Source organism: Athene cunicularia, assembly GCF_003259725.1.
Source record: "Athene cunicularia isolate RWA chromosome 20 unlocalized genomic scaffold, athCun1 chr20_part1, whole genome shotgun sequence".
NCBI lineage: Eukaryota > Metazoa > Chordata > Aves > Strigiformes > Strigidae > Athene > Athene cunicularia.
In genome coordinates, this window is record NW_020799125.1 from 14208345 (window position 1) to 14235100 (window position 26756).

The following is a 26756-nucleotide window of genomic DNA, read 5'->3' on the forward strand; positions in this document are numbered from 1 at the left end:
AGGGGAAGGGGAGTTGTCTTTTTTTTTTTTACCTCATATCTATTGTTCGATTATCAGCTGAAATCCCATTCCAGGGAACTCCATCACCTACAAGTCCTTCTGATCAACTCTGCAGCTTCAGCTAAGGGTATTAAAAAAACACTTAAACTTATAACAACTGCTTTTATATACACACAGTTACTAAAACACAATACTCAGGTCAGTAAGGTTAATATTCAGAGTGCTAAAGAGCTCTGTTAGGAAGACAAATCACAGCAACTTCTAGCACTGACTGAATTCCCCTTACAAACTGATTAGGCAGCTACCAGCTTGCATAGTATAAATCTATTCACTGCAAGCCACAAGGTGGAGATCTCTGGCATAGTAAGATCGAAAGGAAGTCTTTTACCCAGCCTAATGTTACTATTAACACTTTGAGCCATTGCATCAAGCCAATTTTTCTGTTTGTTTTTAAAGTTTGATAGAAATGTCACTAGTGGAAAAATTAAGTCAAGAGCACTGGTTAGCCACAGAACTGGACACACCTGGCTGCAAACCCACCAAAAGAAACTGACTTCATTAGTACTAGGGACAGCAGAGTAAAATTTATATCTGAAATATGCCTGCACCAGTAGAATTTGCTGAGGCCACAGGCTCTCTGTGTGTTTTTACAGCTGTGTCAAGTTTTGGTTTCTGACTCTTGCCGACATTCAGGAGTGCTGAAGGAGCTCAGGCTAACAGGTCCCAAAACTTTGTAGCTGAGATTTAGATCTCAGCAGTTTTAACAACCAGGTTTTGAAATAATACAAACTCCATTTGGAGTTGGAGGTGATGTAAATTAGTAGTTAAAATGCCTTACATTCTATCACTTTCAGCTCCAATGAACTTGTATATTTAAGAGCAGATGGCATATTTTAATAAACCATCAATATCAATTCAGGAATATAGTATCCATTGTCTGCATCAAGTGTTGGAATTGTTGCTAGATGTGGAAACAAGCTGAGGAACTACAGCTTTGTCTGTCAACAAGTTAAACTAACTGCATCCAACTAGCAATTTTACAGAGGTGCTCTGTCACTTATACTACAATAGAAGAATGTACCAATCAGAGTTAAATACTGACCTTTGATACCCTACATGAGACAAAAAGTAAGGAATGGAATATCCTAGACACTAACTTAGTGCTGTAAAAGTGTTCAGTAAAGTTTCTTTTCATTTAACTTACTTCTGACAAAGGCTCAGATTCTGAAATTTGAAAGCGTCAACAGAGGAACATAAATGTTGTCTTCTTTTGGAGGTAGTATATATACTGATTGCAGGACTAAATTACTTGAAAATAAATAGCTGTTACACATATTCCTCAATCAGCTCACAAACCCTTTGTCATTATGTCAACTTCATTTTAGAACCATTAGGGACAAATACACCAAGATTAGTAAGTAGATCCTAACACTCAGGCTAACTGCCCTTTACTTATTTCTCACTCCTTGCTATTGCTAAAGATGAGATGTGAAAAAGAGTTCAATCGGGGCACATCTGGGGCACGGGGAGGAAAGTAAGTGAAGAAGAGTGAACAAGCATGGCAGAAACAGGAACTGCTCATTGTGGGGCATGGGTGAAGTAGTATATTAAACTAGGATCACTAGCACCAAGGAAGGAAAATAAAGCAATGATAAGGAGCAAGGGAACAGCTAACCTCTTCAAACATCAATGCATAAATTAGTTTAATCTAACGTACAATAAATACTACTAGAAGAGACAAAAAAGTTAATTCATCTTGACAAAATAATGAATGATAGATTAGGAATAATGGAAAGATGAAAGGAAAAAAACCCACTAGAAGATTATGAAAGCCCTATGCCTTCACAAACACTATGGGGAAGAGAACATTTCTAACTTCCAAGTTTACAATCTATGCTTTCTTACACACCCTTAATGCCTGGTCTAGTAAGCTGTTACCTCAAGAGTTCACGTTCTCTCACAAGGAGTCTCATTAAAATCAATGGGCCTCTGTGCAGCTAAACTATATTAAATATACACACAGATGTAACTGTTTTTGAGATCAAGCCTTTAAATGTGTACATACTTCATTTTAGCATCAGCTATTGCCACATAAAAGCTATGTTAACACTAGGTTACAGTCAAAAGTATATTATAGGAATCATATTATTGCAAACTAAGCCTGTTCATTATTACATGGCATGCTCATTACTACAAACAAAGATTACGAAATTTAAATTCAAGGATAAACTGAAAAGATGCCTAACCTGCCAAGGCAGAGAATGAATGGCATTCAAACAACCTGAGCTCTCCTTACAGTTGCATCATACAGCAACCATACCAATTATAATATGCATGTAATAACATTTGAGGCTCCAGATTGCATGAAAACATAAGGATAGTGGAGTTTTTTTACCCTTTGAGGAATTTTGGGGAGCTATGGAAGAGTTTAGTTTGCAGAAACGGAAACCCTTTGCTTCCCTTTACAAAGAGCTGACTGTAAGCACTGTCTTTTTTTTTTTTTTCTTAGAGTTTACTGAAAAAAAATCTTGATACAGGTCTAACTTAGACCATGCTTTATTTCTGAGTTCTGTATCCTTGTAAGGGTAGCAAATGACTAGCTCTGCTTCTCTTTGCTGCTGCTTCAAATCCCGCAAGGAAAACTACAAGATGGCATTTGAGGTTAGTTCATATAAGGCAAAATGAGGATGAAAAGGAACAGAGAAATAATTTCCTGTTTCAAAGCAGCATTCGCTCTTTGCACAGATGGAATCAAAAGATCTCTGAAGAGATTCTGGGGGGCTTTGGGAGGTGGAGTGTTTGGCTAGGTAGTGCTGGTGGTTTGTTTTTTTTCTTTTCAATAAGAGCAGCCTTCAATTTATACCCAGAATGAAGATCTGAGCTGCCTCCAGTTCCTACAGAGAGCAGAATCAACCACTGATAGGACACTGAAGGCATCGGATAAGGACAAAAATGTGTAAGCTGTTTGATTCAAACTTCTCCTCTAGTACTATCATCTAATTTGTCTAGGCTCACTCACACTGCCTTATGGTATCTGACCAGGACAGTGAAGATTCCTATACTGTAATCTATGTAAACCATTAATGTAGAAAGAAATTCTAAAATGTCTGAATTTAGACTGAATCCAAAAGAAGATTAAGAGGATGATTTCTCTTTAAAAGCAAGCTGTAACATACTAAAGCTATGAAATTTCCAACAATTATGAAGAGAGCCACTGCTGATGGAATAACTCAAGCTGCACCAAAATCAACACTTTCTAAAACCACATACAAAATAAAAGATCAGAGAAGCTTCTTGAATTACTAGCAGGATCACATACCAAATCCCAACTCACTGGTTAATTCCCTTGTTTGTCACCAATAGGGATACTGTAGCAGCCTCTCCAAATATGGCTGACAACTAAGACTTGACAATATGCCATTATTGCTCTATGAAAACTGTCACTTCTCTAACAGTACAATTTATTTTAATCACAGACAAACCTCTATTTAATCATTGAACAATTCTTTTTCCACAACACAGGAGATCTTTCCCAGCCCTATTCTCCCACTAGAAGTTCCCTGAATGTAGGCACCCTCAAATGTATCGGGTCCCCTGTCACCACTGTGACACTGGGGTTATGAAAACTATCTCCTCCTTCGATCCCTTGGGCCCTGCCTCCTCTGAAGACCATCACCAACACAAGGCTGGAGAAACACACTTACAGACTTTAAGGCCAGAAATGACCATTACAACTAACTAGCATCACCTTCCTCAGAACAGGCCAAAAAGATCCAATCTTGTTCTTCCTTCAAACTTGCAAATGAACTATCCTTGGAGCTATTCTCTCCTTACAATGTTTTATTTGTGATAAAGACTAGGTATACAGAAGAATCCAAATGAAAAATAAACTAGTGACTCGTTATAGTCATGTACAGTAACTTAATGTAAAAACCTTGTCTCTTAAGTTTCCTTTTACTCAACACCCTAGATGCAGAGAAAACTCAAATCTCAAAACTAGTTAAGTTGCAGTTATACATTTGGCACCAGTCACGTTTCTCCCTAACTCATCTGCTTATTTCTATCCGCAAATGCCCATTCTGCTTTAGCAGCATCCATTTCTACAATCACATGGCAAAGCACATGGAAAATTAATTACTTTCAGACAAAGCAGTATCTTCACCCAGGCCGTGGTGCAGTTTCAGAAACAAGGTCAGTGGCTCAGTACAACAGGCAGTACAGCTGCAGGAGTGAATGGTCAGGAGTAAGGGCTACATATAGCAGCTTACACTAATAAATAAGCAAGCAGCTACAGGTTGATTCATAGGCATTTTTCTAAGATATGCAAAGTTACAAAAGCACTGAAAGATGTGAAATCATCAAGATTATCACCACCAAAGATGACTTACCCCCATCACCTTACCACGCTGTTCAACGTCCTCCCACATGCAGTGAACTATATAGCGACACATGTATTTCCCTGTGCGACCCTCCTGCTTCATTCGTAGCAGACACATCCTGCAAGAATATAAACACCAAATTCATCATTTCTAGTTTTCCTTCAGATGTAAAGAGTAAATTAAATATATTTAAGTTCAGTTAAGATTCTCCCTACAATTTTGTTTTTGTTATCAGGAAAAAAACACCACAGATGTCTAAAAAACCCCCCCCCAAACTATCAGAAACTCTTCTGTTTGTACTCAAGAGCTCATCTGCTGGATTTTGGCCAATTTAGCTATGGAAGAGTGACAGTGGACCCTATTCTGGCTGACAGTACTGTAATCTAGTTAAACAGTACTGCAACCTAAATTCCTCAGCCTTAAGAATATCACCCTTTGGAGCAGGAAAAAATGTCTTGTCTAATCCTATATTACAAGCCAGATGTAATTCAGCTTAGCATACTAAAGTGCTCTAAGAGTCCAAACTAGCCAAGCTGTGAACATTTAAGCAAGTTACAGACTTCACATTAGCACTGTCCTAAGTTATCCAACTAAAGAGGGCTTTGGATACATCTCCAACCACTTGGCAAAACCCCTACATGCAGTACATGCTAGAAGAACTCACAATTGTAAATGCATTGTGAGATCTTAATGAGAATACCAGGTTGAGTTGGTTTACTTTTTTTGTAAGCATCAAAGCTACTTGAACTTCACTGATGCTGTTTTGTCTAAAAAAAAAATCATCAGAACAAAAATTTTTATTTTGCTTCTTTTACAACACCTGTAAACAGCATGAACTGAAATACAGGCTAATCCCTCACTAAACTAAGAGACCAGTCCCATCACCAGTCCCACCTTCTCTACCTCACTAATCAGCTCTACACCTGTGTTATGAGTCAGACATGCCCGTCCAGGATAGACTGAGTTACTGGAGATGAGGTGATGCTCAAACACTGGAGCTGAAAGAGGTCACTGCTTTGCACAGAAACAAGCTATAGGTGAGAGGCTGCTTGCAGGAAATTCTTCTCGCAGCTTATGAAAAAACAGAGCAGAGCTGCTGGAGGTCACTTGGAAGCAGTTGCATACCAACAATAGTGAATGTGACACAAGAGATAATTAAAAAGGTTGTGGGGTTTTTTTAACCTGTTCTTCAGTGGACATAAGATCTGTGCCTCTCTACAGGCATTAAAAGTATTTGGTGATCTGTGAACGCCAGCTGAACAGGGAGAGTCATAAACACTTGAAGCTAGTCTGTTGAGCTGACCTGTAAAAGGACAGATGCTAATCTTTATGATGGATTCTATCTTGTCTACTGATTTGTAAACGGAAGATATTTTTCAGTCTGTAAAGGAAGCAAAACTTATTGCCAGTAATGAGTCAAAACAAACTGAAGGTAACAAAAACTGCATTATTCCTATATTCTTTTTTCTGATTATAATCATACATCTAAGTCATTTACAAGGGCCATTCAACTGAGACATCAAAATTGAAAGAAGAAAAGCCCATGGACCAGAATCTGATTTCTAGATGGAGAGCTTCTGAAAATGACACTGGCCATGCAAGAGGCCAGCTCGGGCTCCCACACAAGCCAGGCAGAATGAGGTCAGAGATGGAGAGAGAGACTGAGGCATGAGAAGCAGACTGATGATCAAAGGGTGGGGTGACTGAGAGAAGCTGGGTAGAGAGTGGAGAGAGAAGGGGAAGGGCAGCAGGCAGCAAAGGGAACATTAGGAAGACTGGCAATTTCTGTCTCAGGAAAGAGCTGTGTAAGAATTCCCAAGATTTATAATGTGGCAGTGACAACTTGGTATCTAACAGCACCACTGTCCCAGCAAACAAATGCAATTAAGACAGTATCAAGAAATGAAGTCTCATCTTGCTCACAGAAAGATGACAAAGCTTTCTACTAAAACAGTGGTCCAGAACTCGGAGAACAGCTGTCCAGTTACCAGTCCTTCCACAAACAAATGCACAAAGAGCTCAGAACTTTTGTGTTTTACTTCCAGCAGTTTCAAAACCTTTGTTCCTCTTGTGCATTCACATAACTGAGCTATCTGAAAACGTTAATTAGTAAGTGCTACTGTATCCCAAATTTTTACCCACTCTTAACTAGTCGAAGTGAAAAAGACTCAGTCTAAAAGGCTAGTTTTGGGCTAATAAAAGCATTTTTAAACTTCTTTTGCTGAATACACAAGCTCAGGGGGGAAAAAGTTAAGACTGGCTTGGCAACAGAACCTACTCCCGAGCATAAATACTGGTTCCTACCCAGTCTGCCTTCAGTGGTGGTGAAGCAGGAGAGAGCAGTGCACATACCAAGAGTCAACAATTGGTCACTGATGAGCAGTACTGGAGTGGTGTTCAGAGTAAAACCTGCTACCCACAAAGCCTAAAAGGCAGTTCTGTGTTTGGATGCATAGTGCTGTCACAGAGCTGTTCTGCAGCACCATGAGTGAGATCATGGAATTTTGCAGTTTATTTGAAAATTTGGTAGTTTGTTACTACACCTGCTGTCTGAGGTTTAAAAGACGCAGACTCTTTAAAGACTATAAACCCTCTAACTAGATCAACACAGTGTGAAACTTTTTATCGTTTCACTACAGAATCTGTTCTGTAGTTTAGTAAAATTCTGACTCATCTTCATCAAACCATGAAAGAAAAGTTATTCCAAACCATCTTTAGAGAGATGTCTACCTGACGTTTGTTGGGTTGGATAATTTTTGCTGTATTTAAGTTATGCAGAGATTATGTTAGAAGAAAATGATATGAAAGGCTGCCAGAAAAGGAACAGGAGCCTCTATAACTCCACCTATCCTAGATTAGATGTAGCAGTTTCCCACAACAGCCTCAGCTATAACTGCTTCTGTCAGTATTCCCGCAGTGCCAACAGACCGGCTTAAACACCAGAAGCGGTAGTTGACACCACCCTGTCAACTGTTGTGAGGTGGCTCAGTGCCATGCAGTCAAGGTGTGATCACACTTTAGACTTCTAAGGCCAAAGCCCACTCAGAGCTTCCTGCCATCCCCTGCAGCTGCCCACTCATTCCTGCTTCCTTGGTTGCTCCAGAGCAATTATTTCTGGGGCTATGTTATACTTGTTCAGATAAATTACTCTGGCTTAACACCACAAGTATCAACAGCAAGTCCGGAAGGTTTTGTTCTGTTTAACCCATTCATGAATGGCCAACAGCTTGGGGGACGGGAGAAGGAAGCTCCTGAATCTACTCTGTCATCAGCTATATGTTGTGACACACACTTCTATGAATAATGGTGACAAGCAGAATTCTGAACATTTCATGATTAGGTCTACATGTTATCCTGTGCTCAGCCTAGCAAGTTCACCAACTACTGCATTTACAGTCACGTACAGGACTTTGTTGGGGTACAAACTAACAGAACCGAGCATGGCTGTGGAGTCTCCCTCTCCCCTGGTGCCTTCGCTCAAGCCATGCAGCCCATTCCCTCATGTTAAGGCAGGATCTACTAAATGCCTAAGACATCCCAGGTAAACTTGTTCTTAAAACAAATCTCAAGCAAGATTCCTCTGATGTAATTTAAACACCTTTCTGCCTGCCCTCTCTACCACAAAACAGTTTATTACCTTTCTTCTGAAGCAGCACATTTCAAAATAGTATAGTATCCTCAGTCTTCTCCATGCAAATCTGAGAAATCTTTTCCTGAAGGAACTGTTTTCTACATACTTGGTGGTTCTTGTTCTCCTCTGGACTCTCTCAGACTATCAACAATTTCTCAAGTGCAGATTTCCTTATGAGAAACAATGCTCAGATGAATTCTTGCAACGTATCTTTGAGTCTTTCATAACAGGAATTCTACCACCACTCTATTTTGATTCTAAACACTTTAGAGATGTCACTGTACTTGGTGTGCTAATAATACAAATGGAGTTCTAGGTATCTACATGATAAATCCCGCACCAAAACATTTCTTAGTACAGTCACAAAAGTCATCTCTTTGGGCAGTTTCATAACAGCTCTGGACACAGCCAATATTCTATTTAGACTGCCACCGCATGGGAAGAGGCAAACCCAGCAGTCTGGATGAACAGCTTGATTTTCTAAAAGGTCTGGACTTCTAAATGTAAAAGAAAGAGTCATCCTGACATCAAAGGTATGAAGTAGCAGAGACAGCCTGTAAGACCATGACATTCAGGAAAGAATACTGATATGTAGCTTTACTAAAGTATCATTTTAGCACTGCACTGGAAGGCACTGGAGTGTATCTAAAGGAACATTACCTTGAAAGAAGTTAGCAAAAGCAGAGGCTAAACGCAAGAGCCTGAATTTCTCCCCTTTCTGACTGGAGGGAAGTAGGAAAACTCTCTTCACAGGCAAGAAAAAATAAGAGCCAGATTCAAACAGAGGACTCACCAAAATCTGTAACACGAGAACGTATGCTCTGACAAGTATCTTAAGTCTACAAACGTGGGATGCAAGAAGCATAGAAACACAGCTGACTAGAACATGATGGGCAATGACAACAGTAAGAAAGGAGGCAGAGTTTACCAAACTAGGAAAAATTCTCATCTTCCCCAGCTCCAGAAGACACTCTGAATCAGCTGAAACTAAAACTCTGAAGGAGAGGGAAGAAGTAGACCAGAAAAATGATCCAGACTGCACTGCAAGGTGGAACAGGAGCACTTTAACAGATGGTGATCAGAATCTACATGGTCAGGTCATTGGCCACCAGATCAGGAAGGTTTCCAGCCTCTAAGGCAAAAGGTCCAGCAGGAAAGAAAGAGGTACTGCAGCCTTCAGACAGGGGTAGGGTGTCCTAGGTCTTCCCAGAGTTAGCAGAATCAGTTAACGTTCCGCTCCCCCTTTTACTGAGGTCAAATGGATTAAAGAAAGAGAATCCCAGAGAACATCGGTTTACAATAAATCTGACCGTGAAAGCAAAATTATGTCATGGAAAAATCCTGGTCTAAGCTGACCACAAGCAAAACCTACATCATTCCCCAATGACCCAGGCAGTGAGCTGGCCTAGCACAGGCTTCTCTGTAGCCTGGAAATATCAAACTGGATCTTTCATTTGTGGTTCAGAATGACACCACTCCTTAGGTCAAGCTGCCAGGAGCCAGGCACACAGACCCTGGAAAAGTTAACCTTTAGTGCTAACCTCCACACTCGAAGTTTCATTGCTGTTGTACAAAGTAGAGGGATTTGGTTCCTTCCTGCTTGTATAGTATATTGCTGTCAACCTGTCCACCGTATCTTAAACATAAGTACTTCCATTTCCCTCATTGTCTCCTTAACATCACCAGCTCAAAGGGTGGCAACTCTTGGCCTTCCCCAATGATTTTAGACTTTTTGTGTCTATCCCATACCAGTTTCATCTTTATCATAGTCCCCTTGTTTATTTTTATGCCTGTCATGCAAGATGACTATGTATGTTGAATATGATGCTGCGTATCACAGGGTACATCTTCCTGTCAATGTAAAAATCAAGATGATGAGAAAAAACATGTGTTCTTTGCAGATTCATGTCACCCCTCTTTGTTTTTCCCCAGATACTGTTTGCTTTTGAATATTTATTGCCGTACTTTTCCAAATACTGTTATGAACGATTAGCTTATCAACTAATTTTTTTCCCAGGGAACAGTAAGAAATAAATAAACTGCAAATCTCAAGGGTTTCCCTTCCTTGATTCTACTGATTTCATTAACTGATTATAATTTCAGTGGTTCTGCTAATTTATTCATCCTTTAGTGAATGAGTTGCCCCATCTTTCAATGTATTGAGGAGACAGGAAATTAAAAGGAGAGAAGGGGGAAAAAAAGGAGGCAAGGAAATAAGGGGCCTATGCTTAAGTGCAGCTATTTCAGTACAAACTTCCTTTCAGCCTTTGGATAACTGAACTTAAGTCTATGGACTTCAGTTTCCTGAAAGATCTGGCACTTAACAAAAATTACTGTACTCCCTTGTGCATCCCTCTGACCTTTACAAGTATGTAATGCTAGTTGAAACCTGATTTTTTTGGCTAGTACTTTCACAAATGAAAAAAGGAAAAATCTTAATGTTTAAAGTGTTAAATATTTTTAGATGTAGCCAAGCTGGCATTCACCAACCTGTATGCACATTTCAGAGGTGCAAGAATAAATGCCAATGCTATAATTTGTTAAATGCTTCTGACGAGCAGCAACTTCAGTCACCACAAATTCTCCCAATTTAAATGACTTTTACATAAATTTAAACTTTTCCTAAAACACCCCAGTAAGATTTTTCCACATAGGCTGAGCAAGGCTTTTAGAAAACTCATGGCAAAGATCATTTCACTACTGAGGAGTTTAGAGATGTAAAATATGTTAGCTTCCCTATGGGACTTTTTTGTTCTTTAGTGGAAAACTGCTAAAATTCAGTAATTAGTATATTGAACATAACCACTGTTATCAGTAACCATGCTGCCTACTTTTTCTCACATTAAGGTACATATCACTATTTCCTGAAAACAGTTATATTACTATTTTACTTTGCACTTACCAGACATGAAGCTGGGCTACTAGAAACCATGAATTCAAAGTATCAGGCATTTGGCACCCTTGATAGGAGAGGGAAAAAAAAAACACAAACACCAACTAAATATTAATTTAATCACATTTTGCACCTAACAGAAATTCACTGAAAGATCTGGATACATTTTAAGAATTTAATTTCTAGCCCTAAACAGTAGATACATATCAGAAACAAACACCATCTACTGTCACACTTGTGCTTAAACTCTAGAACATGCAGCCACATGATGTTCTAAATTCTGAAAGACTTCATGATTCAGAATTCACTTTTTACATTTACAGGGGGGGAAAAATTTTGAAATGGAGAATTAAGACAAACATGTGGCTTCTAGCCTGGGAAGTCCCAAGGCAGCAGAGTGTAACGGGGAAGTATCAACAGATTCTCTACTCCATTCTTACACTCTTCCTTTAACGTGTGCTGTTGCCTCCTGCCAGGGACAGAACAGTGTGACAGCTGAGCGTGCCTTGCCTGTATCCATTCTACATTAGGATCAAAACCACCAACCAATCACAGAAACAACTTATGTCTCCAGGTTTAGCTCTACTCAGCCACTGGGTTTCCCAGAGGTGGCTTGTCCATATGCATGTTCACACTATGGATCTGCATGTGCCATCAGGATGTGAATTAGGCTATGTGACAGAGAAACCATACTCTTCTTTCTCATGCTTGGAATGTGCACATTAAGCCCTTCATTTCCTGTCATTCTCAAACCTTCATCCTAGAAAGTCAACACTACATCTGTTTCATGGAGAAGTTTTCAAGAGGGGTACTTCTAATGAGAAGGATCTGACAGTCACCTTGGCCTACCCAGCATTTGGGTCTTATCTTCTGGAGTGTTCAAACCTTGCTTTAAGAAGGCCAGAGAGCATTCAGAAATGGACTCTCCAGTCAGATATGCCCCAAGGAAGTCAACCTTACTTTTTCTGTGTGGAATATATTCCTTCCTGACTCCTACACTTCTTGGCTCTCAAGTACTATCAAGGAGATTCACCTGGACCATGAAGCAATATTTTTCAGATTCTTTTTATATGCCAACTACGGTCAGGCAACCACCAGAAGAACCAAGCAAATCATCACTATTCCTCCCTCCTTAGAGAGATGACTTCATCAGAGCCTAGGAGGTGCCAAGCTTCAGCATCAGTGCCCATCTATCACCTATGGCACCTCTAAGACAGTATAAAGACACTAACAGTCTATGTTTGGAGATTAAACACAAGTTTCCCTCACCCTTCTCCCCTTTCGGCTCCCTCATTCCTATTAGAAATAGTTCATGTGCCTAGAAATAACTACTTAGACCTGAAGGCATGCCAAGGCATCTCTAATTAGGACAAGAGTACACAATGCTTGCATTAATCAAACCTTTTAATTAACTGAAGGTTCCACAGACAAGATTCAACAGACAGAGGTTTCTGAAGCAGAAGTTACCATGTATCAGTCTCCCACCACAGAAATCACTCTTCAGTGGAAAGTAAAGCTCACACCTCTACTACCGGAAAGTTTTTAAAGGCCTATTCAGTACCCAGGAGGGAAGAATTTTTTCTCTAATTTTCCAAGTGTTTCACTTCTATTTTTATAATTCATTTTTTAACTTCTATATTAGGACTGTCTACATTGTAAATTTAAAGGAGGGATGGCTCCTTTAAAGCAACAAGCTGGCCCCAGATATCAGCTTTTTTAAAAGAATACAATTCTAAACTTTGGGATTTTAGAACACCTTATTCTGGGAAACTAATTGGGGAGAAGGATCCATCCTATAATTAAATGGAAAATTATTCCCTTCAGACATTTTATCTGTATCTGAGTGTATTCTGATGGTAAAGCTACCTATGAAATTACTATGATTATAATTAGCTGGGGAATAAATCTATTCTGCCAACAGAATACATCCTGCTTACACGTCTGCGTATGATAACAGACATTAAATGTCTCAGCATTACGAGGACATACCTCCTCCTCCAGTCATATCCTGTACCTATAATTCATCACATAAGGGCTGAAAACCTTGAACATGGACTTTCTTTCATTACAGATGACCTTTGCCACTACCACAATTTTAGGAAGGACACAATAGGATAATATCCCCACATCCTGAAAAAAAAAAACAGGCATACTATGTCAGTCTATCCCTGAGCATGACAGATAGCTGCCAACAAGCCACCTGATGGGCTAAGGGAGACAGAAGAATCCAGAATCCTGCAGGTAAATGCCAGCCCTTTCAAGCTGGTTGGCAGCCCAATGAGGAGCCATCTGAAAGGCTGTTTTGACAGGGCCAGCTCTTTACTACTGCAGTTGCATGACACTGGCACAATTAAAAGTACTAACAGTTCAAGATGAATTCAAGGTAACCCTACACCCCATGTTCATCAGACAAATTTCAGCTCAGCTCTCAGTAACACCCACCTGACCCTAAAAGCTCTTCTGACCTTTCAAGTATAAGGTTAGGCATGAAACATGTTCCTCACAGGTGGCTACCTCCTTCATTTTGTTAGAACTACCCAAGCTCTGTGCACAGAAAGCCTAGCACCAGTAATCTTTGCTATTCCCTCTACTACTACTCTGTTCTCCCTTAAACAAGAAACAACTGGAGTCCTAAAACATCTCCACCTTCCATATAAGCAGCACAGCACAGACATCTGGGATGTAGGCTCTAAAGCAGAGTTCCCAAAAGTTTTGTCAACGGATGATCAGAAAACAAAGAGACAACAGAATGGCAGGTATAATAAAATGAACTGCAGTATAATACTAGAGAGTGTCAACTAAAACACCTCCTTTATATCCTACAGTGGCCTCATGACTTGCATTTCTATGCTCTATATTTTGGGAACTGCTATTCTAAGGCATTAATACAGAGAAAGGTAGTAGTTCACAGGGCTCATACTGCATAACAGAAAGTCTCAGAAATTTTGCTAGATATCAGCAAAAATGCACTGCAGTAGAAAAATAGCCCTAGGGCATGAAACACTATCATTGTCCTAGTCCTCAACACCTTACTATCCAGTCTTTACTATGCTAGTTTCCAAAGTGCAAGCTTCAACAGATTCTGTAGGATTTTTAACAAAGGGCACCTTTAAGAATATTTTCCCATATTTTTAGGATGTCAAATTAATGTTCTCTGTCAGAGAACTACCTGACAAAACCCACATCCCAATCCAAGTTCCATCAGGTCACACTGCAGTTGTTATTCATGCCACAACATAACCACATCACAAAAGCATGTCCAGAAACACTGAGGAAGGCTCATTAAGAACTAGTTCTGATCACACAGGGTTAACAAGCCCACAAGTGTTTTTACACATGCATGGATGTACAGTTCCCAAGGCCAGCTCAGTAGGATAACAACTCTCACAAATGGCAGAGAAAAAGCTAATAAGCTCTCCAGAGACCAGAGCTGACTCTATGCAGTTCACTTGGATATCGCAACACCATGCAACTAGAGCCAGAAGTGCTGGGGGCAGCAAAGCATAAATACACCGCTAGGTCTACAGACAATCAGTATGGACACATACAATGCATACAGTCAGCTCTGGCTCAGGCAGACCTGGCCAGGTCCTGTGCAGCACCATTACTACTCTTAGCAGTGCAGTTCATCATGTGGTGGCAGCACTCACATCAGCATAGTCTCAGGCACACCTCTGCTTGCTGCATCAGCAAGGGAAAGAGTTGAAGAGTTAGCTGATTCCTGTTCCTACTAGACCCGAAGGCTGCTCTTCTGGGAGCGTGCTGCAGTCCTGAATTAAGCAATGCTCATCTTTATTTGAAAAAGGAATAATTCAGAACAGAAGAAAACAGCTGACTGATGTAGTTTGATGAAGACATGGTGGACTGAACTGAAAGTTGGATACCTTGCTTCATGCCATGTTCCCCTCTCTCCGTACTCCTTATCACCTACTTTATGCCACAGCTGTTGTCCATCAGACCATTCATGTGCCACTTTAATTCACTAACACAGCAAAACAGTAAGTCAATAAAAAACCCAACCACTTTCTTTCAGTGACCTAAACAGTTCAACAGAGGACATGATAATTGTTGTGTCCACAACACAGGCAGAGGAAGATGGAGAAGTGAGCCTTTTCCCTTTGGCCATTACTTCAACTCAGCTGCCCATGGAACCACAGCCTAAATCTTCACCATTGGCAAAATCAATTTAAAAGGTTCCTGCCCATCCCACACACAGTCTGTGTCCCCCAGTCTTCACCTAAAAGTAGTTTTAGGGGAACTACTTTTTAAGCATGGATCACATGTCTGTCAAATTTTAGAGCTAATCCCACAAACAACTGAAACTGTAAGTAGACAGAAGTAACAAACTTCTTATATCTGTTTTTATATGAAAACAATTACTTCTTTGGAACCACAACCATCGACCCCCAACCTCACAGGTGTTCTTATAACAGCAACAGGTGCATCACACACTCTGTCAATCTCAGCAAAACAAAGTATCTTGTTCCTTACCTAACAACAGCCTCAAGGCAATGCAAACATAAGTTTCCCTGGGTGTAAATTCAGAGTTGGTCTGGCTACAACTTGTACTACAGAGTAGAAAGACAAAAGGAGCAATGAGCACACTCTGGAGCAAATGGTGAAACTTCAAGGAGAGGCTGCCTGCTGTCTGCAATATGTTTGAAGTGAGGGGGAGCTCTGGGAATTTTTTCTTTAAAACAGTAAGACAATATCAAGAATACAACTGAAGCAATTTTACTCAGTACTGAACCTGAAAATCTGTGCCAGTATCTTCCTCACAGACATGTTTTGAAATTCCTTTACAATTTAATCTAGGGCAACATTTATATATCAACATTTATACACAACCTGTTAAGCAGATACAGTGAAACACCAGTTAAAAATAGAAGAACCTCTATTTGAGAGGCCTCTATTCTGACAAACAGAAGAGAATTTATATGAGAAAGCCTGAGAGGACACACAGCTGGGGAGAGGTGTGTGCACAGGAAAAATGAGGTTCTAATTTTTTGATCCCTAATGATGAATCCTACTGCTCACAGAGTTCTCTCACTCCTGAAACTGCTGAAACCACATCACAGTTTTGGAAAACCTCCTGAAAACCACTGGAAAATCTTGCAGCAGCAGCAACATGATGTACCAAACCACCTTCAATAAGCTCTGCACTAGATGAACACATGAAGATGTCCCTTCAGCTCATCTCTCCAGAGGCAGCAGCAGCAGCCCCAGCCTGTGCTGGTGCACTGTAAAGCCCTAAGAAAGCATTTGGTAGCTCAGGAATTCAGGTGACAGGCCAGATCCAGGCAATGAGTTTACTACCAGCTAAATCACACTGACATAAGAAATAATCCACATAAGAATAAAATATTACTGAAGCTTATATAAGTCTCAAGAACACATCTTCCCCATTCACTAGCCAGATTAGATACTAAAAAAGCAGCAACATATTTTTTAGCCAATAGCTAAAAAACTGTGTGCAACATGGAAAAGCCATCCCAATTCAAGCCAATATTATTCCTATATACTTAAAGGAGGACTTGTGTGTCTGTTCTAGTCGTACTTTCTACTCAGTCAAGAGATGTGTCCTGGTTTAATGCAGTCATGGTCAGTAAAATGTAGAAAGTCTCTAAATTCTAACCAAAACTTCCCCAGACATGAGGAAGAGAGACAAGTAGGACTCTGTGATCAAGCTGACCCTGTATTGAAAAAAAAGTTGTGCATCAGTGGATGGGCACAGTTCTCATATCCGCATCCCAGTTATACTGGACTTTCTCACAACTGGTCATGGGACAGAGTAGGATAGACATCATCTGACCACAGTAAAAAGGGAAGAGATATCTGGATCCTTACATTACACCACCCTGGTAATAAAAAAGGCAATACCCTTCGAAGTCCAGGATGTTTTGGGTTTTACCTATCCTACCCCTTGCTCTTGTTCTCCATTGCAGTGGGCGAAACATAACAATCCCAGACTCCAGAGTCTGCACTTGAACCCTTGCCACTTCAGAGCATAAGGGAACACTGTAGTACAGTCAGCTTCTAGTTAACCACATGCTTTTAGGGTCTGAAAAGTCTTTTTGCTGTCATATTTCTTGGTATAAATATATCTAATGAACTTTCATCAGAAGTTCTCTTACCAAGGCAGTAGTCCAAATACCATCAAGTACTTACTGTTAAAAAATTCCTCATAGTCAGTTTTCTCCACGCAGCATGTGTACATGCGCAAAGCTGCTACCTTAATTTTCTAAAGAAAAAGAAAAGACAATACTTAAAATATTCATCAGGAGAGCTAGTGAACACTACTGGTTTTGTAAAATACATACACTATGTTTTTCTGAAAAGACTACTTCTGAGAATCACAGTCACTTGGAATTTTCAAGAGCACATTAAACTATTGTATATCCCAGGAATGACATGAGTATAATCAATCTTGCCCTAAGGGTAAAAAAATTACTAAATTTTCTTGAACACCCTTCCAAATCCAGTTTAATATAATACCATCACTACAGAATAACAAATGAAATGGCTTTCCTTCCAGAGACTCCAAAGATGCCAATTACCAATTCCTGATTTCCTCCAATAACTTTAATTGATGTATACCACTCACAGTGTTTAGTATAATCTAAGTTTTAAATATTAAAGAATTGACATACCAGACATGTCCTAAAAATATCTTTTTACCTACAAAAATGAAAATTGACCAACTAAGTTTCACAAGTGAGAAAGAAACCCCAAATGATGAATGACATGAGGCATATTTAGGTGCTTTGGCACCTCTAATTTTGTTCTTGGCTTGCCAACTGTACTAGAAACACCTCCAGTGCATCACTGTAACAAAAATACATGTGCTGAAGCTTCAAAAAGCATGATAACTGACAGCAAAGACCTTACTGAGAAGAGCTGCCAGCCATTCCTGATTACTAACATCAAGGGGAGACAACACATTTTATAACTCCAGAACCCACCTAAACCAGGAAGGAGGATTGGGTTTGGATTGTGGGTTTTTTCTTTTTCTTTTTAGTGCCATATACAAAGGATCATCTCAGTGCTCCTTATACTACAAAGATAAGCACTATGCCTGTCAAATGGCACTTCAAATTTTCAAAGTAATTATTTGTGTCTCCTCCAACCAAAAGAAAAATAATGAAGTTGTAACTGATCTGCTGAGGAAACACAGGCGCCATTATTTTCCTTATTCAATAACCTCAGGCTTCTGTCAAAAATCAAGTATACATCTAAACTTCTTGCAGTAAAATAATTTATACTACTTACTGGAGTTCTGAAGGTTTCTTTTTTAAAGGAAACGCTGCCTGGCCTGGGAGTAGAGATCTCCCTGGTGAAAGCCACTGCCCCATACCAGGCATTACTAGACATTAAAAACATATTGTAAAGAACAGTCCCTGCAATCCAGCCCTTAAATAAGGCAGGTAACACAGGAGAAATCGGTGAAATTTAACCATGGAAATTTTAGGGTGTAGAAGAGGTGTGGGGGAAGGGAGAGGAATATGGAAAAAAAGAAGAAATATTAAGAAACTTCCCTAAGATCTCACAGAGAGCACTGGCAAGGCCAAAAATGAACTCAGGTCTCTTGGGCCCTAACCACAAAATAGCTCTCTCCAACCCAGGTTCCCTAGCCAAAAGCAGGCAGTAAAGAGCACCAATTAAGGAGAACTCTGAATCAACACTTAGAGCTAACAAGAATCTTTTATTACAACAATATGTACACAAGCACATGGAAGAGAAACTACTCCTGCATGAGGTTTACCATCACCTGATTAAAAGCAACTGATTCTAACCAAAATACCTAACCCCCTTAAGTGTCGAGTTCTTTTCTTTGTATTTTATTTCTGAGGAGTGAGATGCAATCAGTAGCAGTTTCAAATCAGTCTTGGTAGAGGTCCACTCTGCCTTGCAGATATTCAAAGAACCTTCTAGGTTTTTAAATCCTGCACACTTGGGCTCAGCCCTTCCTTTAAGATGCCTTTTCTTCTCACTCCTTTATACTGTGTCCTAGTTCAGAGAAAAAAAAATTATGAATTTCATCCCTTTTTCCTTCTGCATAAGGAACTGAAAGTGTCTCTTACAGAAACGCTCGCATTTAGTCAATCAACCACTTCATGAAAGGAATTTTTTAAAAAAAACAAAAGAGAAGTATCTATTTGTGACTCTGTCCCAGTTACCTACTAACAAAGAGCAACTCCAACCCAAATTGTAACATACCTCACTACCTCTGTTTGGGAGACCCCCCTGTCACAGAAATACAGAACACTAAAAGAGGTTCAGAGAAGGGCAACAAAAATCAAAACATGAAAGAGCCTCAATAACAGAAACAAGTCAGACTAAGTCTCCTCAATCCAGAAAAAGACTAAGATATTATAGAATATGAGTCTCTAAAATCATCAGTGGAAGGGAAAGTGTTGAACATACACTTAAAGGAAAGAATAATCACCATTATTTTAAGCACAAAATTAAAAGGCACCAACTGAAAACAACTGTACTTCTTCCCCCAGTGGGTATTCAAGCTATGGAACTCCCTGATACTGAATACTATGGATGCTATGAACTTACAAGAGTTCAAAGTGCAACTGGACAAATCTATAACAGAAAAATCCAACGACAGATATTACAGAAAAATGCAGGAAGTCCTGAAACAGACAACTGATGTAAGCTGGAGGAGCACATGAGACAAATACCTTATGCTTTTCCTGTAATTAAATTCTTTCTAGATAACTGCAATTATTAGAGACAAGGCGATGGTCTATGCAGGTGTTTGACTTAGATAGTAAGGCTGTTACTGTGGTCTTTGATGCACAAATGAAGTGTAAAATAAAATATCTGAAGAAATGAAGAAAGGCTTAAGACTCTACAGACTTATGGCAATGATGGCAATACATAGATCAAGGAAAGTTCAAGCTATGGGTTATTAATCCTCATATAACAAAACAGGAATTTACATTTAAGAATTAGAACTTTTCCATTAAGTACTGCTCCTATCATAAGAAAAAAAGTTGGGGTTTTTTGTTTGCTTTTTATAACTCAGAAAGTATCAAACAACTGAAAGAATTATTAAATAAATGCTTTACCCATCTGCTATACTTCAGTGGTCCTGTGAAACCCATTGCTTCTATTATCCTTGTGAAAGCACCCACTTTCTCTTCAGATGACTGCACGGAATCTTTTCCAGAAAGATGCTGCAAAATTTAAATATCACATATTTAAGTCTTAGCAATTAAATCAGACAAATCATCTCAGAAAAGCTACAAGTTTAACAGAAAATTTTACGTTTACTGTTTACTTTCTTTGCTCAACAAATCAAATACATATTTAGGTCTTCTCTGCAAAATATTACACTGTTTTTCCTATGTGATATTCTTCTGTTTATGAATGCAAACACTGCATAACCATTTAGATAAAAGCATCCCACTGGAAGCTCTGACTCAAATATTATAGTTTGTACAGAAACCTGCTTTCCAAAATATGGTTCCCATTCTAGATTCCCATATTCTTTCTAGATACGTGTCTTTAGTTGGTCTTAAATCTTTTGCAGATAAAACAAGCAAACAAATCACAGTAAAAGAGTAAATAAAGCTTTTTCACATTCTCACTCTCAGAGGCATATCATATTCTAATTGTATATTATATAAACCAATCAACTCCATCTTCAAACTAATGAAGCTACATGAACTCACCATTCTTACTAAAAAGCTCACCCAGACTGTTACTTCCCTTACAGTTAATCTAAATGGTACTTGCACAAAATCTAGATCAGGGAAGTATTTAGTCCCCAATGATTTGCAGTGCCTGTGAACATGAAGATAAACGTTCCCTTCCGGATTAACTACACACCTTAAATCTTTATGGTATTCTGCCTCTAAGCATTCTGGCAGCGGCAATCAGCCATCAGCAATTACCATTTATACTCCAGCAAATAGGAAATATGTGTTTCGCAGTTTTTTCTCTGTTTTGCTTTTCCCACACTTCCAACAATTTCTAACGAATTAAGTATGCAATATAAACATTTTATTATCAACAAATTACTTTTAACCCATCTAACCAAAATCTAATACACATGAATCTCCTACACATACTTGAGGAATACAGCTGAGAGCCATTATAACTGGAGAAAGTTCCCTGACGAAAGAAATATTAAATTGCTTTAAGTTGCTGGAATTTTACCTTAAAGACTTCCTCCTAAGACATGAACACACTAAGAAAAGAATTTTCTTAGTAGGGAATCAATTTAGCAACATAAGAACTGCCATATACGGCCAGAACAAACACTTCAACCAGCACACCATCTCCAGTAAGGACCAGTAGCAGATACTTGGATGAGACACAAAAGCAAAGAAATACGGTACACCCCCCATAGTTTCCTGGGGGGTACCTGCCCAGCTTTTGACAGTGATTCCTGCACTAGAAAATGCATCCACACATTCATTTTTGGCAGCTACAATTGCATACACCTTTAGCACCCCAGCATTTAAACCTCTATAACCCACAGTTGTGGTACATGGGTTTCACAGTTTAATTATGTGAAAAAAAAATTCCCTTATTTTAACTGTTTTAACTCCAACCTTGTCATTTCACCGGATGCTCCCAAATCTCCTATAAGAAGCCACAAATAACCATTTCCTATTTCCTTTTTTGGCATCTTGTATGACTTTTAGAGGGCAATATCATACATATACACATTAGTTATCTCTCTTTAGTTTAGAAGCATCTTAAAATAGCCTCTTCTCATACTGAGAGTTTTTCACATTTCTGATCATTCCGGCTATATTCTCTACAGCTTTCCTAGCACTAGTATAGTAAATTTTGAAATGGCATGAATGATAAATATATATTAAAATACAGATACATATTCTGCATAAGTTGCTATACTTAATTAAAAACTAACTGTAAAGGTGACAAAAATTGTAGCTCTGAGACATAATCAATCCCTATATATATACACACACACAAGCTTTAGCATTTGAGATAAAATCCTTTGCACTTGTGTACTACCCATAGATGGCTACTGATGTCTTGAAAAACTCATGTCTATTGTTCAGGTAAACATGCTCAGTACCATTCTAATATCTAACTGTCACCCAGTAAGACAGCGTAACACTGTCCAGGACCTCCTTTAATACTCAGATCCTTGTTTTATATGTTGGCCATTAAACCTGTTCACCAAGTCCCCTATTATCATCCAGGACAAAAGTGTCTGCAAAGGCATCTTCCCACCCTCTGTCACATGTGATGGACCCAGTAAGTCTAGAAATGTGTACGTGAATATTTAAATCAATTTTAAGTACTTTCTCTTCAGGATTATCCCATGCACCGCTCTGCTCCTCAACACAAAAAATGACACCTAACCTCACCTCATAAGATAGCTCCATAAGCCTCCGCCTGCCAGGAAATGACAGGGCATGCTCAATGCAGAACTTGCATCCCAGTAACCACTGCTGTACCAAATTCATAAAAATCAACTTTCATCTCCTCCACAGGAATCAAAATCATAGTAAACCCCTAGAGAATCTAGGCAAATCAATTTTACTACATGCCTCTTATCCACAAATGCATTATGAAGTCTACCTCAGTACAGATTTTTCACTATGCAGAGGAAGTTAAGTTAAAAACCAAAATTATCTTGATTCAGCTGTTGTTAGCTCTTCATCAAAAAAAATAACTGACTGGAAAATAGTCTTTTTCTAAGAAATGCCATGATTGCTGCTTCATTCTTATGCAAGTCTGCCTGGACTAGCTCAAGAGATGCAGTGAGTGTTTGGTTCAGCCTATGCAGTTCATCTGGCCAATGCTAGGAGCACAGCCAAAGGCAATTAAACAGTCCTATAAGCATATATAAAATCAGATCTAAAGGATCTGATACATACGGAGGAAACTTCAAAAATACATTTTTTTAACTCACTCAAAACAAGCTCATCAATACATTGAAAGGCACATAAGCCCACTTCAGGATGACTTTCTGTCTCAATACCTGAAATCCAGTGCTCAAAGCAAACAATCCTCTTAATTTTGACATCAAATATAAAAATTAAACAATTGGAGTTCACTATTAACTCTAAACCACTTCCCCATCAGGACTGCATAGTCAAGTTCACATTTCAATGATTAATAAGTACTCCTCTATTCAAAATAATGAGGTTGCAGTCCAAAAACTTACCTCAAACCTTACCTACTGTTGTAAACTGTTCCTCTCTGGTCATAAATCCTGACTGGCTTCTTATACTACGGCTATTTTAACTAGGAAGTTTCCCAATCCATCTTTCAACCTTTGAAGCCCTTTCCAATACATCAAAATCAAGTCTCTGACCCCTGCCTTGACCATCTTCATGGCACTGCTGGCTTGTTAAATCTACCATTTTGTCATCTGTCGCTCTCCCAGATCTGCTCTGCAAATGATGCTTGTTCAGGTATAAGAGGGGTGGCTCAGGCAGGCACAGGGACTAGGGGCATGCACCATGTTTGAGAGGCTAGATTAGCTCTCTGGATTCTACTCTCAGCTCTGGCCAAGGTAAATTGTGCAAAACATTTCATGTGCTTCAATCTCTTTGTCTGCAGAATGTTTGGTTTCCCTCACCAGCTGAGAAACACTGGAAAACTGACTAAAAAATCAAAAACCTCTAGTTAAGAACTAGATGCAAACAGCAGCCAGGGGTTCTCTCCTTCCACACATCTCCTTGTTCTCCTTCATTTTGTCTATCCATGTCAAAGAAACCAATTTAAAATACTTCTTAGTATTTACCTCTAACTCTACACCAGCAAAATACACAGTTAGGCAGATAGCAAACTGGGATTGTTGCTTTTATACAAGATTTACCCATCAATCCCTAACTTTCTTTTTCCTTCTGTCCTCTTGTTTCTCATGCATACATTCCATTTTGGATTGTCTTCACTCTATGTTAACAAGAGGAAGATCAGGATATTTATTAGCTGAGAGATGCTGACTCCCTTGGATGAAGTGCTAAGCTAATGGACATGATTCATGGTCCAGAAAACTATTCCAAGACAAAAGATAATAAATATAGGAGATGTAGAGACCACAAAACAACAAAATCCTACAGATGAACAGTAAATAAATTATTAGTCATTATTAGTAGTTTGCATGACAATTTTCTGTGTTTAGAAAATAGCAAAACTGTCGTTACACATTACTCACAAGCTAAAGAATCAGGAAACATCTTGTCACTTCTAATATGTATGGGCAACTTCTGTGTTTCCCTTTTTAAAGGTAAGGACCACCTGTCCCTCACCCCAATAACGACTCTCCTTAATCTAGTTTATTTCCTCACTGGAAAGAGGCCCTCAGGCTTATCATTGGAACCTCCACCCCAGATAACCCAACTGTAACTGCACCTTCCTATACTAGCACTTCATTTCCTGGAAAGGAACAGAGAGCAAATTATTGTTCCCGCTATACTAAAACTTGTTATAAAAAAGTTGAATCATCTCCTACATGTTTTGAAAAGTGTTTTGTTACCTGTATCTGTATAATCCCTAGCACAATGTACCCTCTGACAATAGAAACATCAAACTCTTCTAACCTGATTTGTATTGTAAAACGATCTGTTTTGCTGTGTAATGGCTCCATTGGCTTGAATCAATCCACCACAGGATTTAGATAGTCGGAACTGGCCAGTCTTGCGTCTCTGGTAAAAATGGTAAAAGAAAAGAAAAAAAATTTGAGAGACCATTGACTAGTAAACACTTAACTTTACACCAATTACCCTTAGTTTGCTTCCAAGTTACAGTTCAGTCTAATGCTGAAAAACTTTATATCACAAAAAGCACAAATTTATTATCATAACTGTTATAAACAAAATGGTTGTCTGTGCTTAATGCTCCTCACCACACATTTTCTAGCATACTGTAAACATACTGATGGAATGGACTGACACAACACTCCACTCAAAAACCACAGGCTATGTGCTTTCTTTTTCTCACACACTACTTCCAATTATGGGTTGTCTCTTAATAAAGAAAAATTCCTCTCCCTGGACTTGCAGAGAAACAGAGTTTATGCGCTTTTTTTAATCTATAACTGTCCATTCAATTGTCTTTGTGGCCAGGACTTGAGAAAAACAAATTACAGGGTAAAAGCTAGCACTACAACCACTATAACCTCACACCACGTGTTTTGTACTAGAGACATACTGCACAATAAAGAAAACTATCAAGTAGGAGTGAATGGGATCTCCACGTAAGAAGATGCATAGCCTCCCAGCACAACAAGATTAGCAGTAACTTGTTTATGAATAATTCAGACAAAGTAACTATGCTGGTTTGTTCAGAGTAGTCAGTCCCAGAAGCCTACTGAATCTACTGGTGGCTCAGAGTAAGCCCCAGCTTTATCAATCAACTTCACAACTGCTCATTTCCTTCTCTACTTCCAACATTGTATGTTACTTGATATGGACTAGTGCTTTAATAGTATGGTTGTGTCACAAAACCATGGGCAGTTTTCCAAGGGCTGGAAGGTATTATCTGAGAAAAGATCTCCAAGCCAAAGAGCTTACAGGTAAGTTTCCAATTCTGTAAGTCATGGCTCTATCATACAATTTGTAATATATATAGGAGGACAAAGAAGAGGCTTATTCTCATCCCATTTCATTGTACGTGAGAAGGAAACACCAAGAGATATAGTCTAATTCTGTACAGATAGCCTGCATCTATTCCCATTTTCTACATGTTTTTCACTTCTATTATTAACTGCTGTTACATGATGTTCTAGTTCATTTACAATGTATAGACACAATCTGACACTATGAACGCTATTACAGAACTGGAAGCAAAACTGCAAAGCAGTGCTTTCCACTGAAACGACGCTACTTAATGTTATGCTGTGCTAGATAAACATACCATCAGTACAACAAAGTCCAAGGTTACTGTACAGTGGAGACATTTTATAAAATAAAGTGTTGGAAAATACATGCAATTGGGACTAGTTGCTTTGAAAACATGACATCTACATTTGGACTTCCGCATTTAATCTATTCATGACAGATCATCTGGATCCCAGAAAAGACTGCATACCTGGAATGAAGACAACTATGTAATAAAGAGTGGGAGCTCACCCTTCTAGCAGCAGAAAGCTTTTAAGTTGCCTTGATAGTTAAGCCATACACAAACAGTGAAGACATCACTTTTGGAAGCCTCTTTATTTAAAAAACATTACTTTTTCTTACTAATTTAAGTTTATCCCATTTCTTACACACTTTAACATACTCTGATATCCTACCTGGAAAATACCATAGAGCATCCGTCTACACTGGCCTTGGACTGGAGTTGTCTGTAATAATCGACTGCATGCTGTTATCCATTGAGATACTCCAGTCTGGCAGCTCTGGAACAGAGAGACTAGCAATGAAGAAAAGCACCCTAATACTCAGAAACAGTTTAACTTTCCTCCTGCTTCCACAGGTTTTATTAATTTATATAGCAATCCTCAGATTAAAGCCCCGACTTGCACTTGACAGAAGTATAAATTTTGATTTAAAAACGATCTTGCCTTCCAGTAGAAGCATGCAACCCAAGTTTGATGGCAGAAACAGATCAGTCAAAGGAAATGGTGGGCTGTCTACATCATAAACCCACACATTTTTTAGATCTATACAATAAATTCAAATCCTTAAGAAGCACTCTTCATTTTACTGAGTAATCCCTAAAAAGCCCTCATCCAACTCCCTCAGCTTTTATGCATCTTTGTCTTACTTAGGCACAGCTAAGAATTTTAGTATTTCAAGAGCTTATATTGTCCCCATAAATTTCAGTGAAGATATTTTCTGTAATGAAAATGTCAGGTAATATGGAAAAGAGGTAGGGTTTTCTCTGCACTTTTCATTTTCTGCAATAT

The 26756-nt window shown here is 39.0% G+C and overlaps 1 protein-coding gene across 1 annotated transcript in view; it reads right to left on the reverse strand.

The window, feature by feature from the left end:
• The window catches only part of LOC113487519 (ubiquinol-cytochrome-c reductase complex assembly factor 1), a 47287-nt gene extending 20531 nt beyond the window's left edge, over positions 1-26756 (reverse strand). The window contains exons 1-6 of the mRNA XM_026862161.1: positions 26142-26756; positions 24448-24552; positions 19984-20091; positions 17072-17144; positions 10913-10970; positions 4389-4497 (exon numbers count right to left, since the gene is read on the reverse strand). Of these exons, the coding sequence (XP_026717962.1) occupies positions 4389-4497; positions 10913-10970; positions 17072-17144; positions 19984-20091; positions 24448-24552; positions 26142-26162 (474 nt within the window). The 5' untranslated portion in view covers positions 26163-26756. The remainder of the gene's footprint in view (positions 1-4388; positions 4498-10912; positions 10971-17071; positions 17145-19983; positions 20092-24447; positions 24553-26141) is intronic.